Source organism: Chaetodon auriga, chromosome 15 (assembly GCF_051107435.1).
Source record: "Chaetodon auriga isolate fChaAug3 chromosome 15, fChaAug3.hap1, whole genome shotgun sequence".
NCBI classification, from domain to species: domain Eukaryota; kingdom Metazoa; phylum Chordata; class Actinopteri; order Chaetodontiformes; family Chaetodontidae; genus Chaetodon; species Chaetodon auriga.
In genome coordinates, this window is record NC_135088.1 from 2745668 (window position 1) to 2764250 (window position 18583).

The window sequence follows — 18583 nt, forward strand, 5'->3', positions numbered from 1 at the left end:
TAGCTAGCTAATTGACGTTAGCTAACGTTAGTTTCCTGATTTGCCTGAAAACGCCATACCCGGCTAATGTTAACGGTTTATCAAGGTGCAGTGTATAGGACGTAGTGGCATCTAGCGGTGAGGCTGCAGATTGCAACCAACTGAGCCGTAATAAACGCGAAGGCGCATTTTAAAGGCGTGTTCCATCTGTCCATTCTGAGCTACTGTAGAAACTTCGCGGTGATACATGGCGGACTCTGCGAAAGGACCCGCGCACTCTGTAAGTATAAAGAGCTCTTTGGTGAAAACGCAAATTTTCTTATTTTCACGTGATTATACACTAATAAAAACAGAGTCGGAAATATTATATTTCAAAAAGAAACGCTTCAGAATGAGCGTTAACTTGGGTAGCTAATGTTGGGTTAGCGGGTCTGTAAACTTGAACTGCTGATGTTAACGTTAGCTTGTTTAGCCTCCAGCTAAAGCAAGCACACTCAGATTTATTTCTTAAAACGTGGCCTCTTCTTGTTTAGTCTCCTGTGTTACTGCAGACTTCCTCAAATCTGTGATTATATCGTCTCTGGAGGTCTGGACACACGATTAGGTGCCCCTCAACAAGATGATGGTTGATCTGTAACGCTGCAGGCGGCTATCTAGTGCAAGCCATTAGCTCTGATGATCTCTGAATGGCCTCACAACAGCCAAGTAGTATGAGGCCATTTAAGAAAAGCAGGAACACCCTGAGGTTTAAACACTGCAATATCCACCATACTTAAGGATTAGAAATTAATTCATATTTACCATGATCCTCAGCGGATCCAAATGTCACCGCAGCATCGTGAGCAGATCAACTGGGGAGTTTTCTTCATAAAGAAAACTTAAGTCAGAGATCGAGTCAGGGTTCACTTTGCCTCATTTCTTTATTGCAGACTTTTTTTTTTTTTTCAGTTTTGCTTGTTTACATGTCAAGACTCAGTTCAGCAACTGTACTGCAGTACTGTGAGCAGAATAATGCATGTGAATACAGGAGGTGAGTTTGCAGCCGGTGGAGCATCAACATGCTCTTGGCTGCGTCGTGTGTCTTGTTTAATCAAGACGAGTTTGATGACCTTGATTGTCACACTGTAAAATGTTCTTAACCAGAGGTTGTCGTTGTTTTTTTTTTTCTTTTAATCTCAGCGATCTTTCCCATCGCTTTGGACAAAGAGATTGAGGTCGTCAAGCTATATACGATGTAACGTTGTCCCTTCTCACACATGGCAACACAAACTCTAACAAGTGACAAAAACGAGGCCTGCAGAAAGCCCATGGGCATAATTACTGCAACTCAAAACATGAATAAAAACCCTCCAACTGTGAGTGCATTAGACATCTGCCTATCAAAAGAGGTTAGGGAATAAAATAAAACACATGATCAAATTAGAATTAGTGTTGAATGTTAAAAAATACACAAATTTATTCTCCTTGACTGACATTTGTGGACACAACCTTTTTTTTAAACAATATTTTTTGTTTCATTCATGTTTTTTTTTTTTTTATTTACATCAGTTAAGTATTGCCCCTTCTCATCAAATAGGCTAATATATTCTCACTTTGCTACTAGAAGTTTCAGTGTGTCTTTGTGCTAAACACAAAGCTTTTCAGCAGAAACACTTAAATTGCATAACCTCCCAATCTGAAAACAAGTTAACTGCCCTTTACCAGCAAATCACGCATCTCGTCAGCTAAATGCACTGTCACAACTAAAGTGCTTAATGAGATTTTTATCCCCAGTGTGAGCTGCCATTCTCATGGCAGCTGGATGTGGGGATACAGATGAGGCTCTTGATGGACAAAAAAATGAAAACAAAACAAAAGCACAATCTCCAGCTTGTGGAGGTTCGATGCAGAGGAGGCTCAGACTAAGAGGAGCCCCGTTTTTCTCTGAGTTCTGTTTCCTGGAATACGTGATGAGCAGGAATGTGGTGGAGCTTGAACCGTTCTTAGCAAGCGCTCCACTCTGCATTCTTTCAGAGAAGCTTCGAGACCTCGACTCAGCTCGCTTCTCCCCCTTTGCTCACTCCATGAGATTTGGGCAGATGCTGACATTAACTTAATAACAAACAGGTTGCAGGAGGTCCACCTGGCCACAGAGGTGGGTTCTGAAGGGTTAACTCAGTGGTCAGCAGTGAGAGGAAGTGTGTGAAGCTCAGAGCTGTGGCCTAGCTGCTGCCGCCGCCGCTGCCGCCTGGGGGTTTGAGGCAGTCCTCTGTCACGCCCTGAGAGGCCAGCTCAGACAGAACATTGTCCAGATAGTTGGGGTCAGGGTAGCCGTGGCCCGACAGGTTGGACATCATTTCTGTTTTGTGGTGGATGCCGTTCCACACCACCGTGTCGGGCTCCCCGGTGGTGCTGGACGTCCCCACAGTGAAGATGAGGCGTCGCATCCACGCCACCTTCAGCAGCTCCAGCACCTATTCGACAGAGAAGGTGCGAAACATTAGCCAAAAAGTCCCACGACGCGTTTATGTGAATTCTTCAGAGCTGTTTGATTGTTCATTTTAACTTTTAAGTCTAACTTTTTCAATCAGAAATGCAAAACGTTCTCTGGTTCCAGCTTCTCACATGTGAGAATATGCTGCTTTTCTTTCTTATATGACCATAAACTGAATGTCTCTATTTGGCTTTTGGAATGTTGATCAGAAAAACAGCAATCTGAAGACATTACTGTGGGCTCTGGAAAACAAAGTCTTCTGACACTTTATTGTCAAAATGATTCAACTTATCAAGAAAATAATCGTTAGCGGCAGCTGTGATACACTGAATTGTTTATGCCCATCAGACATCTTCCTTCACTGACGAGGAAACGCTGGTTAAACGACTCAACGGGTGTCTGACTCCCCGTTTTCTGTGCGATGTGCGGTGGCCATTAGAAACAGGCACAGATCTAACTCAGTCTACAAACAACACTTTAGCTCAGATGGGATTTTATAACTTCAGTTAATCACGACAGATAGGCCGTCTAATAGACAGAAACGAACACAGTTTCCTAAACATGGTTTGGACTTGAACTCGTGGAGGCTCCTGCTGTTTGCTGCCCTGCGGGAGAGGCTGCCTGCCCGATCTCAGATCCACGTTCTACGGGGAACATCACACTGGGCACTCAGGAGACAGAAGCGGGTCTGAGGCACAGTGCAGATAAACTACAACTGGAATAATTTAATCCAATTTTCCATTAGTGAATTACATCAGAGATTATTTATAGAGGCTGAAGTGTGCAGCTGCAGTCGCCAGTAAGCAGGAAATGAGCTCCTAATTCACCATGGAAACAACACAACTTTATAATGAGCACAAAATGCTCTTAATTTAATCACAGAGAAACACTACAATCCTGATGGAGCAGTATGCAGAGTCTTGTGTTAATAGTACTGAGCAGTGTGTGTCAGGTTGGCTCTGCTGTGACTGAACTGATCGATTATTTGGACCTGTGGTAGAGATTAGGGGTCCTCAGCTGTATTTGTCCAAGGACCAGAATGCCTCTCAGCAGCCTGTGTGGGGGCCAGACTTTCAAATAAAAAATGAAATTATTTTGGCCCAATTAGCTCATTATTATTTAATATTTTCACTTTCTCACCAACTTAATGTTATTTTTATGAGCCCAGATCAGTTTGAACAGACTGCTAAAAAACAGGGAAAATCAATAATGATAACTAGATACTGAACTAGAAAACACTCTGACGTCCACCATGGAGTCAGTGCTCAATACAAAACCCAAAGTTCATTTTAGGATCCCAGGAAGCAAACAACAAGGCTTAGTTTGAGACTCAATACAACAGTTAGCTGACGGAAATAAACCAAAGTGACACATCTTTCGTCCAATAGACAATCTCAGTGACCCTCCAGCCCTGGAGTTACCTGCCGTCAGGGGTTAGCAAGCTAACAGGCGATCACCCTCAGTGGGCCACCAGATGGCGATCACTGGTAAAGATGCTGATACCTGAGGTCTGTTTACACTGTATACGGTGTCTGTAGTGCAGATTCAGTCCTGGCTGTGAGGTGGGTTGTCTTTACCTTCCTGCCCTTGTCGTTGTCCGGTAGGAAACAGAAGCGAGGGAAGCCTCGACAGGTGTACGGCTGTCCTGGGTTGGGATGCTCCGGGCCCTGGTGGAAGACAGAAACAGACTGATGAATGGACACATAGAAAGTTTAATACTCAAGATCAGTTGGAACAATAAAATAATCTAATAACATGTTTTGGAAATGAACAGCCGACCAGCAGCTCAATACAAATCCAATTCAAGTTCTTGTAACTTAAGAGACATTCGGCTCTTTGCTGCACTTTATCTGCACTCGCGATTTCAGCAGAACACACAAAGAAATTAGGCTTTTCCCAGAAGAGTGTGACAAAGGAGGCTGCCACCGAACCACACAAAGGGCCACGGCCGAGCCCCAACATCAATCTGTTAAAAACTTAATTGGAAAACCCAGAACGAGCTTCTTTCCAGACTGCAGTCTCGTCTCATGTTCAGCTTCTTTCTTTCAAACGTGTGTTTCAAAGGTTACGATTGGCCCGAACATGAGACGACACTCTCTTTATCAACACCTGTTATTCTGGAACACTTTCAGACCAGGCGTGCCGGGAAAGTTTCCCTGAGATGCTCTTTAGTCCAAGAAGAACGTCCTCATCGTGGAAGCCTTAAAAATGGTTCCATGAAGGCAGAACAGACCTCCCACATTTCTGTCGCTTGTCCATCAGTCACACAGTCACACTTATCTGCCACATTTTATTTGGCTATTAGCAACTTCCTTTTGTGTTGCTTTTGTTGAGTTCCTCCTTCAGTAACGCTGATAATTCTTCACAGATGATTTGTTCCTGGTCCAGGAAATGCTTTCCTCTGTGGCAGCAAACACATGGGCTGTCAGACTCCCTGAAGTTAATCTGGGCTCACACATTTAGGACCGACTCTAAAAGCCAAACCCACTTGAAGAAACTCACTAGCTTCATAACAAAAGAGACTTCTTTTAACAGGTGACATTTTTTTATTTCTTTGTTTCTCTGACAGATGAGCCTATTACTGCCAGGCTGAACATCGAGGCCACAAACAACCCATAATGCAACACTCTCGGTAGGCACCGATTCTCTCTCCATTCAATTGTCAGTCCTTGAATATTATCTGACGTTTTTATGCTGTGATTTTTGCTGCCACGTCAGAAAATAAATGATAACTGCAAATTGAAAGACATGATGAAGGTAGAAAAAGCTGAAAATGTGGGTTTGATTGAAGCGGCGTTAGCTCAGTGTGCAGTTGTACCTGTATGCCAGGTGGTATGCTGTAGATGATCTGGATGGTGCCACAGTCCGGGTGGCCTGGCAGCGACTGGGCGATGCTGTAAATTTCCATCTTGCCTTTGGGCTGCGTGCCGGTCTTCTCTCCGTAGATTGTCTTACATGAGGGGCACTGCAGACTGCCGTCCTGAGGAGGAGACGCAGCCAGAGAGCCTTTTAAACCACAGCGGTCAATACAAACCAGGTAAGTGCTGATCAAATATTCATCGACCCACTCAGGACACTTCTGTTTTGTGTTCCTGTCCCTCACCGGGTCGCGATACCGCCGTCTCATCAACCAGGACTTCACCGATGCTGTGTGGAGTGTATGATATGGCAACTATCTGACGCTGAGTTTAAATACGACACCTTTAATTAATTGGCTCCGACAATAAAAAGCAATGAACATTAGAACATATTGTGGACGGGAAAAAAGCTCATTGTTTAAGCTAATTAAATGCAAATCACACATACTTTACTTTCAGCTGTCTGACTAATTTCAGCATGAAATATATAAAAAAAATATTTTTGGAGGAATGAAAGTTTCTGAAGGGAAAGATGAAACGTGTTGGGGAATCGAGAATATTCTCGTTCACTTTCCTTGAAGAAAATCCTCAAAGTGATTCGATGATGATGATGATGATGATGATTATTATTATTATTATTATTATTATATTTTATTTTTTTAAATGCCATCAGCTTTCTTTAATGAATGTAACTTGTCAGTTTCATGAACATGAATACGTGTTAGGCAGCAGGCTGATCCAATAAAGGCATAAAATAATGATGAAATAATGATCTGCCTTTAGGCTCATCGCTGCCCGCCACCCTGTTACTGCAGGTGCAGGCAGGAGGGCAAACAGGTTTTGACTGCAGTGAAAATGTCGTTTTTGAAAGGCTTAACACCAACATATATGGACCGAAGCAGAATATTTCATCAGGTTAAAACATAATGATTACTTTTGGTCTCTGCAGTCCTCTGGAGTTACTGGAAACTGGATCACACGACTCAGAAACAGTAATAATATTAGTGTAGCCTGTTTTTTATCCACAGCTGTGGAGAAAAACCTGGTTAAAACAGATTGAAAACACATGCACAAATGTCAACGGTATGAATGAAGCTTTGAACTACTGGGTGCAGCCCTACAATGAATGAAACTAGCTGGAGGGCTGTTTGCTGTTCGTTCCATCTAAAAGAAGCATTGTCCCAGGATTGCGTGCTGTGTGAGGTAGTTTGGGAGCTTTAACAGTCAAGCTGTGACTGAAGTGTGTAGATAGAGCCAGGAGGCCATTAGCTTAGCATAAAGACTGGAAGCAGGACAAACAGCGAGCCCGACTGTCAAAATGCCTACCAGCACTTTCAAAGTTCACTAATTAACATGTTGTATCTCGTTTGTTTAATCTGGTAAAAACAGAAAAGTACAAACACAATTTGTGGTTGTGCAGGGAGTTAGAGCACATGCTGGAAATATTTCTTAATGACCAGAAGCCGGGGGCGTCTCTCGTTTTCCCAGCCTGCTTCAGATGAAACCACATCCCCTTCCTTTTAAAGAAAGCCCCATTACGTCCCTTCAGTAGCTAATTCTTGTCTCATTTGTTGTCAGATAAACAGTGAATTCATCAAACTCTGTCCCACATATCACTACTTTGCAAGCTAAACATAATAGCGCCTTTATGCTGGACTCAAACTCTGTCCTCTGCCTCCAGTCTTCATGCTAAGCTAAGCTAATCACCTCCTGCCTGCGGCTTCGTATTGAACACACAGACATCATATTCCTTTCAGACAGTTATTCTTTGACTTTTCGGATCAGTCTGTGCTGCATTACATCACCAGGTAACCTTGCCAACAATCTGTCCACAGAGTAATAAACAGTAGCTGGCGTACAGCGTGCGACAGATGTGTACCTTTGTCCCGTTGTTGTACATGGCAAGCATGCACAGCATATGCAGGGTGTGTCCACACTTGATGAATTTCCCCACAGTGTCTGGCAGGATGCTCTGTCCTCCCTCCTCTGTGGAGGATGTGTCGTAGCCGGACGGATTGGACAGTTGATCCATGCAGATAATACAGTCCTGAGGGGGAACCGGGGATTGTGGGTTTAGTGTCAGAATTGCTTCATAAAAACTGTTTTCGGGAGCCGTATGAACAACGATAAGTCTCTGTTTATGTCCCATGACATGCACCAGCATCAGGTCTGGTTCAAACTTTCCTGCGCAAAACCCCACAAATAACCCCCTTTTTTTAGCTGATGTCTGTGACGTCTAAGAAGAAAAAAAAAGCCTGATCATGAAACATTTACCTCATCTGGTACTCCGGCCACTACCTCCATGTAGCGCTGAATCACCTCCTCGGGTCTCTGCGCCGAGGCTAAAAGAGGGATAAAAGAGAAAACACAAAGTGATGAATGAGCCGAGACAGATACCAAAACGGCGAGTCCGACATGCTGCCAGACAAAAAGGATGAGACTGGTGAGGGGAGGTGAAATGATTGAATTCTCATTTTAGAATTTCAGTCAAACATAAACCATCGATTTCTACTCTCTCTGCCTCGGCTACATACAAATCAAGTCCAGGCTGCTGCTAATAAAACATCCTAAAATCAAGAAATGGCCACAGGATGCAGAACGTGCAAACACAGACAGTTTGAATGAGAAGTTAATCCACGATGGGCAGCGTGAGTGATGGATACAGACACTTGGTGCATATCACTGAGATATTCTCTCACATACTCACATGTGAGTGTCAGGTCTGTTTAGGGAACAAAATTCTTAAAGCAAACCAAACGTCCATCGTCTTTTTGCGTTTATTACACAAGACAGCTCCAATAAAACTCCAGATTTTGAAAGGTTAGCAGGGTAAGCTATTTTCTCCTGGCTGAGAAAAACAACGGATATGTTAACTGGAAACTTTCCAGACATGAGCAGTTTTTATGTCTGACGTGCCCCCCCGTCGATTTCAAGTGCAGCTTTTCAAGTTGAAAGTGGCAGACGCTGAGAGTGGAGGGAGTGGAGTTATGGTCAGGCAGAAATAAGGAGGCAGCAGTGAAGCTTAACGTTTCAAATCAGCCCAGTTGTTTTAGCATTAACTGATATGTGAGCAAATCCCCTTTAATATACACCAAGTGTGACAGTGAATGTGATGCACAGTATGTCCAAAGGTTGATTTACGCCGGCTGGATGATTTGTGTTCTGCAGTGATGCTGCAGATCAGTGATGTCTTACAAAGTGAATGAGCGTCCAGGCGGTAATGTGTTGATACCAAGATGGGTGACAAAGCAGAACCCAACATTAAGTGTCGTGGTGTTGCTCCACCCTCAGTCTCCAGAACACCTTCAGTGCTCCATAGCAGGATGTTGCCTCATTTAGGCTTTAGTCTCTGAGATCTGGTGCCTGTGAAGGCTGTAACAAATGATTCACATTGTTTCAACCATTCAGCGAGTCCTCGTATCCTGTGTGGAAGCATCTGTGTTTGTCATATTGTTAGTTACCCATCTGTATATAAACACGTGGTTAGATTTGACATGCTGTCAAAGATGGAAGGTTGTTCTATATCTAAGGCAGTGTTTGCACTTTTCCACATGTTCCCAGCACCTCTTTCTGTTAAGGTGGTCGGCAAAAAGCTAGAAGGTTGTAAAAAACACTGCTGCATGTTTCATCTTTGAGAGCTGAAAAATAACTATGGAGATTCAGGATTTCATGGCGGGTAAGCAGCTGATACCGAGGACAGGAACTGGAATGAAACTGGAGGGGTAGCAGCAGAGAGGTCAGTGACAGCTGAATCTGACAAGGCTAAGGAAGTCTGGTTTTAAAGTCAGCTCAGAGCACATTGCATGGAAAGCAGTTGCAGCAGCACGTGTTTCAGCTAACACAAAAGCAGAGCCGTGCGAAAACAGGCTATGAACACATGAGGATAAATGGGAGTGAGCTGATGCGGGATGAGATGTTCGTCAAGCCTGTGGTGATGATGGCTGGACCAAAAGAGAAAGATGGAGAAGAAGAGGTGGAGAAAGGGCTGGTGGCGTGGTAGCTACCTCTCCTGTGCTGCCTCTTTGCTCTCCTAACTGAACTGCTGCTGCTGCTGCTGCTGCTGTGGGGCTTGCTGGGCCTGCTGGCTGGGGGGAGGAGAGGAGGAGGAAGAGAGAAAGGAGCAGGTTGCTGCTGCTGCTGCTGCTGCTGCTGCTGCTGTTGTAGCTGCTGCTGTAGCTGCTGCTGCTGCTGAGGGAGGGGGGCAGTGGTGAAGTGCACGCCGAGTCCCACTGCTGACATCAAAATGGAGGCCATGCCTGGAGCGGGGTAGGGTGGGGTGGGGTGGGGTTGAGGCAGGGCAGGGCGGGGCAGAGTGGAGCAGGTGAGGGTTGAGAGCAAGTGGAGATATGCAGGAGTAGAAAGGAACAAATCAAAGGTATGAGAAATGTAGCAGCAACTGATGTTTCCACCGTGTCCCTCAGTCATACAACAGACACAACATCAAGTACTTTCACATTAAAAGCATGTTTAAAATAAGGCTTTGGTTTATTCACTGACTGTGAACCAGAGTTCTTCCTTTGATTAATGGGTAAAGCTGTTTTTGCCATCAGGCCTTCTGTTGTAAAGTTAGCATTAATCTCGTGAGCCAAGTGGAAACTGGAAGTTATGCTGGGAGTCTGGAAAAGGTCCTCTGAGGATTGATGCCCAGAAGTTGGAAGTCAGGCCAATCAATCAGCTACGAGGAATGTTTTCATGACAACCATAGCCTCTGTGGGGAGTCTGGCAGCGCAGACGAGGTGCAGCAGATCTGAGATGCAGCATGATCATCTGCCAACACCGTGCACCTTCTAAAAGGCTTCTTTACAAAAGAGACGCTGAACTCATGAGCATTAAAACCCCAGTTCAAGGCACTCAGGAGGTTTTGTTGCTACAGCTTCATTTGGCCTTGTATGGTGGCTAATGTTAGCTAACAACACAATAATGACAAACCAGGATATATACTGCCATAAAGTTGACAGTAATAACCAGGTTTGCTGACTTTATGCCTCTTCTCTACTTGGCTCACCCCGTTATTTAAGTGTTCATCGTTATTCCATCGTTGGCTTTGGCTGCATGGCCCAGGTCTCACCTCAAACCGATGAGGTGAGAACTGAAGCAGCTTACTTCAGTGGACAGTTTTGTTGAAACCTGACAATGTTCCCAGAATAGCTGCCATATTTTCCAGGTTGAAAACAGCAACCAAAACTCATTGATCTGAAAACTGACTCGAGTAAACACCCACTGAAACTCCGTAGATCAACTCAGAAAGGTGGAATTTGTGTTTTTTCAACATGTAAATTTTACAGGGCAGTGCGGAGGCAGTAGTTTGTACTGCGTGTGTTTAATACTGGAAAGGCAAAATAAACAGCTTATGACACGGAGCAGAATCCCACTAATGTTCATTACTGACTAATAATAATTAAAGCTGTACATTTGGAGAAGACGCCACATGAGTGACCTTCCATTTGAAATGATTCACCAAAGTCATGCTACGCTGCTTTCCAGTAATGAGGTTCTGGTCCTCTGGCTTCCTCCATGTTGATTGTATTGATTCAGTCAGCCTATCACAGCCAAGAAACGGAGTTATAATTTGAGAAGTGAGCAGCAGAAAAAAAAAAGAGTGAGCGCCCACTTTGCATCTCAATTTTGTCATTTTTCTGACAATTACAACTTGCCTGCCTGCCATATCTCAGCTGCGGACGTACAGCATCGCACTGCACTCTCAATTACATAATTGCAGGGAAAATCAAAGCATTAAATATGTGACCATGTGTTACTAAAAGGAGGAAATTAAATTATACATGTGAAATTCTCCACGTCAGCCAAATGATTTACTCTGTTAGCATAAACCCTTTGACTGCTGGATACCTCTAGAAAGATTTCTTTATTTTCTCATTCCAGGAATGTGCCCATCATCTTCACATAATATAATAGTCTGCTTCACAAAACACACTCCATGAAAATGAACCACTGATATCGCTGCACCTGATAAATATTCATACTTGGAATTACTGTTAGCTCTTCAAGTAGCTTTACTTTATGACCACACAGCGTGGCTGTAAATTCTCCTTAGATTGAATTTTTGTCAGATCTCACTGATATTTAAACATGATGAAATGACAGAAATGATTTTCTTTATGTTGACACTAGTGAGCCGGGCGCAAAGAACAGGCAAAGCATTATAAACATCTTTTTGAGAGGAAATGAGGGCGGATTTCTTTACATTTCAGGACAGATTTGATTTTGTGTTGTGCTGGATGATTTTCCTTTCATTGAGAAGAATGTGAGCGTCTGTGAGGGCGAGCTGGGAGAGCAGGAAGAAGGCCTTAGAAAAGCAACACAGAATGAATATATAAAGGCACAGGAAGCATGCAAAAGACCGCGATAAGAGGAAAATGCTAAATTACACATGCTGATGCATTTGTCACGAATCTTAGTGAAAATTAGATTTTTATGACATTCAATAGCAATTATGGAAATTCACTTTGAGAGTCTTATATAGGATAATGTCCCTTTGAGTCGAAAAATAAGTTCAAGGTGTGTGAAGGATAAGCCTCTCTGTGCTGTCTTCATGTTCTGCCTTCTACCAAACAGGATAATATCACTCTTGTTTCTCGCTGAATGGAAGCCTCCCTCTCTCATGGGTTTAACAATAAAAAGGGACATCGTCTCTCCCACTCTTTTCATGTTTACTTAACATTTGGGGGGGGTGTTGTTTTTTCAGCATGTTGTGCCTAAACAGACTGACACTCACAAGACAAATGTGGAGGGAAAAGGCACATAAACCACAAACACTGAATGAATGAAAGCTGTGACCAGCTGAGACGTGTGGTGCAGAATAGACTGAGCAGACGTAACATTCAGGATGGATGGGTAGTGACCCGTTTACCTGCCAGGGCAGAGCTTACACTGGTGGATCCATTCAGCTGCACAGAGATGGAAGGAACACTGCAGGACAGGAAACAAGGACAGAGACGTTCAGTCAGTAACAGCAGCAGTGACGAGCCGAGCAGGAAAACACAGACTCGGAACGACTGCACTTTCCCATCCACTTCACAGAATTAGAACATTTAACTGTGGCAGCGTTAGGAATAAGTTTGGCTCCAGACCGAGACAAGAAAAGAAAACCCGCCTGTGAATTCACTGCAAAGATTTATTTACCTTGACTTAAGTAGCTGAAACACTGACCATCGTCAGACTGGCCAGTAAATGACTAAGAGGTTCTGAGATTGATTAACAGAATCTTGACGCGGACTGTTCCTAATGAAACTACGAGCATGACTCAACACCCAATATATTGATGAGTATGTGCCCAACGAATCTGTTTACTGAGAAAAACCTGCAAAGAAAAGAAATGAGCAAGTTTCAGAGCTTTAAGCCGAATCCAGCTCAGGGCTGCAGCTAACCATTCATTTATTTATGTACGTTAGACTGTTCGATACAATTCAATAAGGAATCGAGTCGATAAAAGGCCAAAAAAAAAGTGTTTCCTGGAGCTCAAAGTGACGTCTTCAAACAGTCCAAAACACAAAAATATCTCATTTATAATAATGTTAAACTGAGAAAAGCTGCAAATTCTTACAATTCAGAGATGGAGTCAGCGAGCACTTTTCTTAAATAAATGACTTTAATGTTTAAACTTTTTTTTTTTTTTAAACATTTTTGTGAATCTACTTATGAACTCATCGACTGTTTTGGCACTAATCCTGTTTATCTGACCGAGAGCACAAAAACAAAAATTGGGGCTTGAACATTAAAATAACATTTTTTTAAAAATCATTGTGTGGACGTTTGAGCCTCACAGATTATAGACCAAATCAGCCAAAAAAAGAGGACGTGGTAAAACAATAGTAGGAAATGTGTCCCTGATGTTATGATGCCCTTTTGACATGAGCTTATCTGAGGTCAAAGGAAGCTGTGGGATGCATGTCTGCTATTATAATGCACCATAAGGGATTCAACAGTAACCGCATTCATGACCTGCAGCATGATTAAAATTCCCTGCGTGGAGTGAGAAAGTGACAACCATTAAGAATCACGCAGCTCTTCTGTTCTGACATTTTACAAGTGTCTATCAGCACGAGCATGGGGTAGCATTATGCATGTGACACACCACAGGGTCAAAACAAATAAATACACAAACTCCAAATGGGTAGAGCTCTATTAGACAACATAACATCTATTCTTAATGGAGACACCTTCCAGAGTAATCACTGAGAAGAGTGAGCAATGACTGCAGAAACAAAGAGGTTCACAACACAGAGGAGGAGAACACCTAGCATTTCACTGTCCTATTATTAATTTTTAGTGGCTGGGAGTACACTGAATGAAACTTAAGGTGGAAGAAAATTAGAGCCCTGAGAAACTAAATGAACAGCAGGTTCAGTACAGCACTAAAACAAGCAATTTTCCTTTGAAAACAGTTCTCAATTCCATTAGGAACAGAAAAGAATGAAGTGTGGAGATGACACAGACGAGAGTCACAGGAGCCGAGCCAAAACAAACATGCCTCTGCAGGGCTGGAGCTACAGATCAGTTTTTGTCATTCCTGTTTTACAAGATAGGTCAAAGCAGAGGCACACAGGAAAGACAAAGGAGTGCAGGGTGGAGAGGGGCCCCTGACCGGCATCCCAGGACACTTAACTGAGCCAGAAAGAAAACATAGTGCTGCTGCTTTACTCTGACCTGACAGTATTAAACTCGGTCACAGTCCCACACACAGTCAGATACCAACCTTAACCCATTGGCACTGGCAGAGCTGGTCAGAAGCGGTGCAGACAGTTGACTACCAGAGGGTGGTGGAGGCCAGGGGCTGCCCCAGGACATTCCCCCCACAGAGAGGGGTCTTCTAGGGTACGGTGAATAGACAGAAGTGGGGTGAGCTGCTACAGCCCTTCCTGGCCCTTGAAGGCTGGGCCGGTTCAGGCTGCCTGATGAAAAGGAATGTCGCGAACGGCTGGGCATGGGTCCCGTGCTGCTGTGGCTCAAACACTGCTGGCAGGAGCAGGCGGGGCCCGAGGGGATGGCTGGGGGGCCAGAAGAGGCCAGGGGGTAGGGAAGGTTACACTGCCGTCGGACCTGCCGTCTGAAGCCTGTGGATTTGTTAACCTGGGCCAGAGATGTGAGATCCACTATGTAATTGTATCCATGCGGGCCCAGGTCTGCCGTGCCTTGGCGGGCCTGATAGCTGTGCTCCAAAAGGATCGAGGTTCGAGTCTCATATGGAGTCCATCCTCCTTCGTCGTTGACCCATTCCCAGTAAACACCACTGCCGAGTCCAGAGGACTGGGCAAACAGGGACCGACGTACAGATCGAGTCTTCCCTGAAAGTAAAAAGATAATTTTATATGAATAAAGTGCACTAAAGCTACAAGATGTACAAAACTAGATCCACTTTTTCAGCCCAAATCACAAAGTGAGGTCATGACGGACAAAACACCACAGCCGGGAACTCTTGCATGTTAATGATGTTAACATAATAATCCTTGTCATGGTCCAGGCTTAATCCCTCATGGCAGCCAGTGAAGGTCTTTGGCTAACACAGCCACTATTTTACTGTTTTTTCCTTAACATTGTTAGAAAGAGCACTGCCACATGTTCAAACAGCTGTTTGTCATTGTTAGCTGGCGAGCTGATGCCATCGATCACTGATCAGCTGAGCTCTTAGAAGAAAAACAATATGCTAATGTTTGAAGCGTCACCACTGTGACTGGTTCCAGCAGGGTCATGTGGAAAAGTTAGCTAACGTTAGATGGCAGAAAAGCATTTGACAGAGTACTCTCAGTCTCATAACTTCATCCTGGGTACTTCTCGGCTAATCTTAGCTTGCAGCTATGTAAACACTCATCAAAACAACTGTGCCCCTGTTAGCTAAGTTAATGCTAAGTAGCTAGCGTCATCTGTTAGCCTGGCCTGACAACTGTATGGTCTCGAGGCACAACATTAAAACATGAGTACGAACATAACGCTGCGTTAACGTTCATGAGGAGGTGCTAAAAGCCATATCGTGTGTCAAATGCTCACCTGTGTCCTGCCGAAACTGTTTCAAGCTAGGTATGTCAATGAGATACGGGGACAGGCTGGGGTCTGATTGTCCGAGGCAGATGCTCGTTGAGCCGGGTCCTCCTCCTCTGTGGCCCCGCGGTGCCAGACACCGCTCGATGTAGGCGCTCACTTGGCCGCTGTAAGGCCGCCAGTACCCCAGGTCATCCTGCCATTCCCACACCGCTATCATGGGCTGAGATTGTGCGACGGATCCAGAGGGTGTAGCTGACACCGACGGCCCATTTCTCGATCCGTTTACCCGAGCACAGGAACCAGACACAATCGCCATATTCGCCAAGCCAGCTTAAGCTAACAACAACTCGCTCTGGTTAGCTAGTCAAATGATTGTAGCTACGACGAAGAAAAAGTCTGCTAGCTCGGCTAGCTCGGCTCGTTGAAAAACGCCATTGTAAATTTGTTACCACGCTTTTGAGGAGGCTACAAAGCAAAGATCAAATGGAAGACAGCCCGGACAAACACTTAAGTGCATGTTGACAAAGCTGATGCGGTCTACATGGATAACGTTAGCTTTGTGACAGCGTTGCCAGGGTTCCTTCCTCCTCTGCGGCTGCCTTCAGGGACCACCGGGAAAATCGCAATTCAAGGCACGTTTGTGGGAACCAACCGGAACTTTGTAAGGATGTCAAACGTATAAATGCTACCAAGCAACAGATAAACAAAGTGTGTTTCTGTGGAAAGTTAGGTGACAGTGATTTGCAAACAAACTCTCAGTTTACACAGTGTGAGGATTTTTCTTCAACTTAAGTATTTAATGGATTGTTTCATATATTAACAGGAGACATAATCAACAATTGGGAGCTGAGCACCACAGACCCCTTCACCACACCCAGACCAAGGCAGTAAAAGGTGGTGTTTCATAAAAGGGGGTAAGTGTTATTTCAGGTGGACTGTGACAACCCTGGCCAATTATTCATTGGCACACTTGCTTCTTCAATTCAGCAAAGACTTAATGAATGAACCAACATACCAAAGAAAAGTATCCCTTTACTATTATCAAAAAGCTTTGAGCGCATAACCCTCCTCACCTCCAAATCGGTAGCTTACAAGGTGCACCTGAAGGTTGCATTCTTCTTCTGTTACAACAAACGTCTTCATTGTCCATCCTCCGCTTCTTTTTCTGCTTCTTTATTTCAAGCAGATTAGATCCCTCTCAGCAGTGTTGCTGCCCTCATTTGGAGATGTAGGGGTATGACACAAATAACGGCCCATCAAAAATCTAAATATGCCGTCTGAAACCTAAGGCTGGTTGCTTAAATAATCATTAAAACCCCTTTGAAACTATTAAAAACAGGTAATTAAATAAAATAACTTCAGCGGAAGAGGCTGGAAGATGGAATTTACAGTTTGTGGTTTTTCTGGCACAGTCACAGTCAACAACCATGCTGACTTAAGATACAGTGTTTTAATCAGTTATTACAGTCAGTACAGTATTTCTACCCAGAGGCTGTGACCTAAATATACATAAAGCAGGCTCAACTAAATTGCATTCTGTCCACAATACTGAGCAACATGGATTATATAAAAGACAAAAGATTACACTAAAGTGTGCTCTGATCTTCATACGGTGGCCTGAGAGGATACTGGATTGTGTTTATCCAGAGGGTGTTCATTAAGATCACATAAAAAATAATAGAACTTCACAGCTCTGACACCCGTCTGAACGCTGTTTAAACTAGAGCCCATGAGGGATTTGAGCATATTCCATTTAACCCATAAACTGACACATAATCAATAGCTAAGTCAATGCCAAGTTGTGTCTAAATGACAAATGTAATAATACGAGCCCAGAAAAGGTAGTATCTGATGTTGCTGCATAAATCTAACATTTTTTAAATCTGCTTCTGCAATATGACCAAGAAACAATATTTTACTCATAATAAATGATAAAAATAAGAAATGGCCACATGCAGTCAATAATGGCTTTCGAGCTGATGTGAGTCAGGTGATTTAACAATGAGAACATGGCTTTGATTCAGCATTTTGCAAGTTCTTTTCCTCCGCAGTGCACCGTCTGAACCTATTCATCCTATTCATTTATTAATTCATTTATTTCACTATGCAGGCAGCTGAAACGCTTCAGGGATTAAAGGTTCTGTTCACCCAAATTAGAGAAGAAAACATATTTTATTACCTCTAGTAATATCCAGCCATGCAAATAGATTTGGTTTTATTTATCCAGATTTTAAAATATCTGCCTTCCCCTTAATACAATTAAGGTGAGTGGAATTTTGTTTGTGGAGAAATTACATTAAAGATTTCTACAGTAACAGTTTCCCTGTAATAATCTTAAATCAGTAGGTTGCATAGAGACTGTTTCCTCTCATGGTAATTTAAACAGTCTGGCTTTACTGTAGCTGTAGGTCACACACTTCTAAAAATTAAAAGAAAATTTAATCTACTTGGCAGTGAGAGTTACAGTCGGAGACCAAAACTGAGGTAAGACAGATGCTAATCAGCTAAATCAGGAGGCAAAAATTTAAAAGCGCTTCCACCTCCAAAAAACAAAAATCCAACTAATAAGAGTCACAAATCTCCACCCACAGGTTATTTCTGTTCAGTTTGTTGTTCGTACCAGCTTGTATGTCATTAGTATGTTCGCTTGATCAAGCTAATTCACGCTGACTCCTGAAAGCGTGCCTCCTCCACCGCTGTCAGCACAGGCGTGGTTTACTGCCGTTCTGCAGCGAACATGACGATGGAGGCAAGAATGTGAGGAATGTGGAGGAAAGAGGTTGAGGAGTGCTGGAGCTCTGCCCGTTTTTACACCTGTGTGCACCTGGCAGCTGTTGAAGTGTCGAGCTCGGAAAGCACAAAAAATGTGGTGGCACCCCCCCAGTCTTTTCTCACTCTCTCACTTGGCCATATGTGCATTTTTTCTGTTTGAATCTCTCTTTGGAGAGTCGGTTAAATGACTTTCACGTGTCGTTAAATTATATTGTCACTCCTGATGAAGATGCCCAAGCACCACAAGTGGCCACCGTCCAACCAGCAGGTCAGGGGGTGGGTCGTGATTGACTCGTCTGCATCCAACATTTCCTGATATTATCAGCAAAATTGACTTAAAGTATCAAAGTAGAAGTACTCATAGTGCAGTAAAATCTTCCCTGTCACTGTTTTTATTCTATGTGCTGATTGTGGATTAATATTCCTGCTGCATTTGTGTGTTTGCTGCATTTTACTCCTGTAGATGTTTAAGGTTGAGCTCATTTGTAAAGCTCACAGCAGTTCA

General features: G+C 43.6%; 1 protein-coding gene across 2 annotated transcripts; it reads right to left on the reverse strand.

Moving 5' to 3' along the window:
- Nucleotides 1–880: 880 nt before the first annotated feature.
- dtx2 (deltex 2, E3 ubiquitin ligase) lies at nucleotides 881–15930 on the reverse strand. Of its 2 annotated transcripts, XM_076749945.1 has the most exons (9): nucleotides 15313–15930; nucleotides 14024–14612; nucleotides 12179–12237; nucleotides 9315–9566; nucleotides 7585–7652; nucleotides 7190–7357; nucleotides 5271–5432; nucleotides 4030–4119; nucleotides 881–2432 (listed from the first exon to the last, which is right to left on the reverse strand). In XM_076749945.1, exons 1-9 carry the CDS (start codon nucleotides 15620–15622, stop codon nucleotides 2181–2183), a joined length of 1950 nt encoding a protein of 649 aa, XP_076606060.1. In that variant the 5' UTR covers nucleotides 15623–15930; the 3' UTR covers nucleotides 881–2180. The 2 variants fall into 2 exon arrangements, with proteins under 2 accessions (XP_076606060.1, XP_076606061.1); XM_076749946.1 differs by lacking the exon at nucleotides 9315–9566.
- Between the last annotated feature and the right edge of the window lie 2653 nt (nucleotides 15931–18583).